The sequence below is a fragment of the Sinocyclocheilus rhinocerous genome, unplaced genomic scaffold (genome assembly GCF_001515625.1).
Source record: "Sinocyclocheilus rhinocerous isolate Xijiao unplaced genomic scaffold, SAMN03320098_v1.1 scaffold749, whole genome shotgun sequence".
NCBI classification, from domain to species: Eukaryota; Metazoa; Chordata; class Actinopteri; order Cypriniformes; family Cyprinidae; genus Sinocyclocheilus; species Sinocyclocheilus rhinocerous.
The window spans coordinates 1,684,641-1,686,845 of NW_015653466.1; the positions used below are offsets into that span (position 1 = coordinate 1,684,641).

At 38.6% G+C, this 2,205-nt stretch overlaps 2 protein-coding genes across 2 annotated transcripts in view; one reads left to right on the forward strand and one right to left on the reverse strand.

Moving 5' to 3' along the window:
- The window catches only part of LOC107716018 (protein-cysteine N-palmitoyltransferase HHAT-like), a 43,579-nt gene extending 42,308 nt beyond the window's left edge, over positions 1-1,271 (reverse strand). Inside the window, exon 1 of the mRNA XM_016522328.1 lies at positions 1,196-1,271. The gene's annotated coding sequence lies outside the window, so the exon portion shown is untranslated. The remainder of the gene's footprint in view (positions 1-1,195) is intronic.
- The window catches only part of LOC107716017 (acetyl-coenzyme A synthetase 2-like, mitochondrial), an 18,267-nt gene continuing 16,176 nt past the window's right edge, over positions 115-2,205 (forward strand). Inside the window, exons 1-2 of the mRNA XM_016522326.1 lie at positions 115-1,055; positions 1,290-1,386. Of these exons, the coding sequence (XP_016377812.1) occupies positions 701-1,055; positions 1,290-1,386 (452 nt within the window). The 5' untranslated portion in view covers positions 115-700. The remainder of the gene's footprint in view (positions 1,056-1,289; positions 1,387-2,205) is intronic.

The window sequence follows — 2,205 nt, forward strand, 5'->3', positions numbered from 1 at the left end:
TTGTAGATTCATTGTAAACACTATGCTTTGGCAATACATTGTAACAATTGTCATGCCAATAAAGCATACATTGATCTATCTATCTATCTAGCTATCTATCTATCTATCATCTAAACTGCCCCTCCTCCACTAGGGGGCAGCAATAGTTTGGGTAGTTGAGTATAACGTCCAGAGACCCAACGTGTCGCATTTATGATCCAGTTTTAGAAACCGAAAAGTGAAACAGTTTGATCCAAACGTCATTATAAATTGATCACTTTACCATTGGACAAAAAGACGGTTCACGTGATGATATGCAACATATGTGGTTACTTTGAAACGATTTATTGTCACACAGAATATGTTCATAACAAAACATGTTTTCGCGTCTTAATCTGAAACCATTGAAAGTCTTTAATGTTTCCGATGGTTGTGTAAGTGCAGTACGACCGTACAATCCAATTTTACGTAAAATACAAAACTCACAATCAATAAAGGAAATTGCAGTGTTGGAATCGATTGTGAAAGCCAAAGCTCCTGTGGTTCATGGCATGGTTTGGTTCATAACGAAGCTGATTTAGGGGGCGGTTTGAGTTTTTCTTCACTCCAGCTCTTTGTCAACAAGTTTCCTCCTCCCTCTCTGAGTCTTGTGAGGAACAGTCACGGCCACGGGCTGTGGAAACTTGAGCAAACTTCACTCCAGCACAGACTGGGCGGAATAATGGCTGGACGTGTGAGCATAGGTTTGCTGAATTCTTTGGCCAGGGGAAATGTAATATTTAGGAACAAGAAATGTTTGCGCAAAAGTAAAAGTGTTGTGTTGATCTCACGGTGTCACGCCAGGTGTCTGTCCAGCAGCAGCAGCATCAGCGCGGCTCAACCGGACCTCAGCTCGCATCTCGCCGGGAAGACCTACTCGGATTTATATGAACTGTCAGTCAAAGATCCAGAAACTTTCTGGGGATCCATCGCCAAGGAAAGGCTGGCATGGACCAAACCTTTCGATCAAGTGACGGACTGCGATCTCTCCAGCGGGAAAATCAACTGGTTTCTTGGAGGGCAACTGAACGTCTCTGGTGAGTGTCACACCTTTCTTCTTTAACCGTTTATCGTGTTTCCATCGCTGATAAACCTCCACTGGCCTATATGCTAGATCAAATATTTTTTATCTATCAGAACAAACAGTCTTTATTTTAACTGAGATGGTAATACTTACATTTTCACATGCTGCTTTATAAATCCACAAAGAGCAACTTTCTTTCTTGTCAGCAGTAAGCATAGTAGTAATTTCCTATTACAATGATTGACAGTGAACTGTTTGGATGTACACGTGGCAAAGGATCCAGACAGAGTAGCCTTGATTTGGGAGAAAGATGAACCTGGCACAGAAGAAAGGATCACATACAGGTACATTTGAAGGTCCTGAGAAATTGACATGTGGCTCTTTACCCCACCCCCAGACTTACATTTTCAACACACGGGTTTTGAAGCAAGCAGTTTTTACATATTTCTCTTTAACCTAACTAACTACTTTCATTATGCTGTTATTTTAGATTTGCCGGTATATAATTTATTCAAATAGTGACTGGCAATCAGTTAAACACTACTGCCTACTGATTACATACTTGTTGCCATTGCCAATAGTAACAAGTTAGCAGTTATATTTGACTATTTATATAATATTATAGCATTTATTTAGTTGTATGTATTTATATTATAGTATTTTGTATAGTTGGCTTTTTATATATAATGTTTTCATTCTAATTTTAGTAATTTTGTTATGCACTTGTCATTTTTATTAGTTTTTGTTTTTCAATATTTCTGTTTAGCTTAAATATAATATTTAAGTTTTAGTGATTTTAGTATGTCAGCTTTATGTCAGTCAGTTATGTCATTTTTCATTTGTCTGTTCATCTAATATTTATATTTTATTTATTTTATTTCAATTAATGAAAACGTTTTTAATAGTTTCAGTAAACAGTAACAGCAATGCAAGTTATTGTTCCAGTGGTATTGAGAGCAAATAGCATATTTTCCTAATTAATTCTGCTCACATAAGACTAGGATGGTAGGTTTTCATTTAGATTACCTTTACAGTCATCTAATGTCGCTTTTCCACTGCGTGGTACGACTCGGCTCGGCTCGGCACGGCTCAGTACGGCACGGCACGGCACGGCACGGCACGGCCCGGTTCGGTTTGCGTTTCCACTGCAGTTCAGTACCGCT